This window comes from Volvox carteri (assembly GCF_000143455.1).
Source record: "Volvox carteri f. nagariensis unplaced genomic scaffold VOLCAscaffold_510, whole genome shotgun sequence".
NCBI classification, from domain to species: Eukaryota; Viridiplantae; Chlorophyta; class Chlorophyceae; order Chlamydomonadales; family Volvocaceae; genus Volvox; species Volvox carteri.
Window position 1 is genome coordinate 4,656 of NW_003308030.1, and position 2,981 is coordinate 7,636.

At 53.3% G+C, this 2,981-nt stretch overlaps 1 protein-coding gene across 1 annotated transcript in view; it reads right to left on the bottom strand.

Moving 5' to 3' along the window:
• VOLCADRAFT_101227 (uncharacterized protein) overlaps positions 1 to 2,620 on the bottom strand; it is a gene marked incomplete at both ends in the record, with an annotated part of 5,763 nt that extends 3,143 nt beyond the window's left edge. The window contains 6 exons of the mRNA XM_002959666.1: positions 86 to 120; positions 471 to 501; positions 598 to 720; positions 823 to 935; positions 1,958 to 2,080; positions 2,448 to 2,620. Coding sequence (XP_002959712.1) covers positions 86 to 120; positions 471 to 501; positions 598 to 720; positions 823 to 935; positions 1,958 to 2,080; positions 2,448 to 2,620 — 598 coding nt within the window. The remainder of the gene's footprint in view (positions 1 to 85; positions 121 to 470; positions 502 to 597; positions 721 to 822; positions 936 to 1,957; positions 2,081 to 2,447) is intronic.
• Positions 2,621 to 2,981: the final 361 nt, after the last annotated feature.

The window sequence follows — 2,981 nt, forward strand, 5'->3', positions numbered from 1 at the left end:
AGCGAACAAGAATATATACTGCAGTATACAGGCTGGCCAAAACAGTTACAGGCTGGCCAAAACAGCTGTTTTGGCCAGCCTGTACCGTGTCCAATCTGGTCAGCATCTGTTGCAAGACGCCTGCAGGGCATGTGCAGCGAACAACAATATATACTGCAGTATACAGGCTGGCCAAAACAGGGTGGAGGGTGTGGTCAGCATTGTGGTGAAGCTGCAGGCCTCCAACCTCACCTATTCACATGGCAATGCCTCTGCTTCACAGCGCAGCAATAATTTCAAGGAGGAGCTGAAGAAGTTTTACAGCAACAGAGGAAAACCCAACCTTCACTGCATGCTGCTGGACACATACATCCGAGCTTTTGTCTTGTAATAGGTGCGGGTGTATGAATAGTCTGCCCCCCTTGCAATGACTGATTTTCAACCAGCGTCTGACCACCTGGTTTTGCTGCTTTGGCTGTGCAGGTTCGCACCTATTTAAGTTCTGCTGGTAAGTCGCCGGGTCTGGGGGCGGGGGAGGGCCATAGAGCATCAACTCTCTCGGCAGGCAGAATAGTGCTAGCAGGCTCTACCCGTCCTGAAGTGGCTATCAGGCTCTACCTTGGGAGCACACTGCCAGCAGCAGCAGCGACAACACGGGCCTATCCAGCACAGCATTGGTGGCCTTGATCGTAACAACTTCCCCGGCAGGCACAGTGCTAGGATTTTTCACAGTGCCCAGTGCTAAGTTTGAAACATGTGCAACCCCCAACACGTGTGTGCGGGCACATGCAGGAGCCCAGATGTCGGAAAGGATGGAGAGAGAATGGAGGAGAGAAGGCGTACCTGCTGCAGCGGCTGCAGCAGCTGTCGTGTTGCCGCGTGAAATAGCGACAGAGCCTGATGATGTGAGGGAATGATATGGCTGCGATCGTAGCACAGCAGGTGTAGCAATGTTGCTTGTGGCGGGGGCGGGGGTGGGGGCGGCCGTCGGCGTTAAAGCTCTAATGGAAGGTTAACAAAACGTTTTTGTGTCGCGGAGCAGACTGCGGTCAGCACTGTGCAGCTGTGCAGGGTTTGGAGGATTGCTGCGACGCCGCGAGCACCATATCCGGGCATCACAGCTGCTGCTGAGGCCGCTAGGGCTGCTGATGCTGCGAGCGCGCACGTAGCTGAATGCTGATGGGGGTGGGAGGGTAGCTCCAGACACCAGTCCAGAACCTGTAGGACAAGTCCACAACAAGAGAAGCGTGCTTCTGGAGCATGATAACAACAAGAAACACAGCGTCTATCTGACAACTGACCACACCACGTACGGCAAAAACGTGTACGGGCATACGAAGGAATGTGTACGGATGTACCTCTCTGAAGGCCTCCCCTCGGTCCAAGTTGTAAGCACAGTCGCGGCCGTGGTAGCTATTCGGGTTGCGCTTGCCGAACTCTGAGGCGAAAGAAACACGTGAAATATACATAGCATGATGTCAGAGCTTGTTACAAAAGCGACGAGGATTCCTGTACGGCATCGCAGTATTGATCGCCCGAAAGCTTGCTTGGAGCCGGCGGCGAATGGGACGCCCTTTAACACAAAAAAGGCAGCTTGTCAACTCCCCCCGGTAAAGGATGTTTTTTGCCATGCCCAAGGCTGCGATGGCCGGGATGACGGATGGATCCGCCCGGTGCTGCTCCACTAAATTGTATTCCCACTTTGCTCCATGCACCCAGGGCACCCTAAGGCCGCACATCGGACAACTCAAGCGGCTTCCGAAGTCGCGATCCGGCGCATAGTGTCGCGTGGGTCTGAACCCACTTGCGCAGGAAAGACCTACAAAGCGACATTTAAAAAACCGACGTTTAATAAAATTGCTGTCGAAAACGTCGGAAAGAAACATCCAGCTCTCAAAGCATCAAATCGTATTATTAATGTACGATATACGGCATGTTTTGCAGAATAGAAGGAAGTGAGCCCTTCCCCGCCCGCTACCTGGCTTCGAAGAAGCCCTCCAACCCCACCGTAATCATGTGGTTACGGTCTAGCTCCCGAACGAAGTCCGCCGTGGAGCTCACCCACTTCTGTTTGTACGGGTCATTACATACATACGTACAGCTACATAACAGGGATACAAACAGACATTTCACAGTGTTGACAAGGTGGCCGAGCGCGCGGTGAAAGGCGCTATTATAAATTCATGGCAATGTGAATGGATGATACTCTTTGGCAATGTGAATGGATGATACTCTTTTATGTTCTATGTATGTTCTAAAATAGACATAGAACATGTTCTAAAATAGACATACATACATACATGCACATATTGCCAGCGTTGCTAAAGCTGCCCAAGAAGTCCTTTTTTTGAAGTGCAAACCAACAAACGAGGTGATGAGGGGATAGCATTAGTTAGTCGGCGAATTCCCGCGGACATGCGGCCTCGTAGCAGCCCTTGTACCTTACGTGACGGACCCCAGGCTCTCACCTAAAACCGAAGGAAAACCCGAACACCTCTACAACCTTCAGACCCATATACACCACACCCATTTTAGTGCAATTCCTCACACGCACCCGCAATACGATGTTCCCAGGTCCCTCCCTGGAGGCCTCGCGCCGGGGCTCATTGAGCAGCTCCCGGCCCAGGATGGCGGGCTCCATAGTGTACGGCATCCGGTGAGGCCGTTGACCCAGCCAACCACCACTGACACGGCACGCCGGAAGATGGCCTGAAGGTGTGGGTCAGGGTAGAAAAGCGAGGTGGGGTGCTTCCTGCGGTGGTTGGGGGTTGGGAGTTGGCACATACGGCATGTGGAGTGGTGGGAGATTGGGCTTGCTATAGAGATGACAGCTGGCCATGGACACGTGTGGAGCTGTCGTGACGCCAGGGCGTAGCGATTGGCGGCGTAGCGGTTGTCCAATGCAGTGAATCTCCCCCTCATCATGCTTTTAAATGTTTCCTTTGGCTCCCGCTCATCCCTATCATGATTGCCTGTCGGTGGCCAGGTGTTCTTGGGGGGGA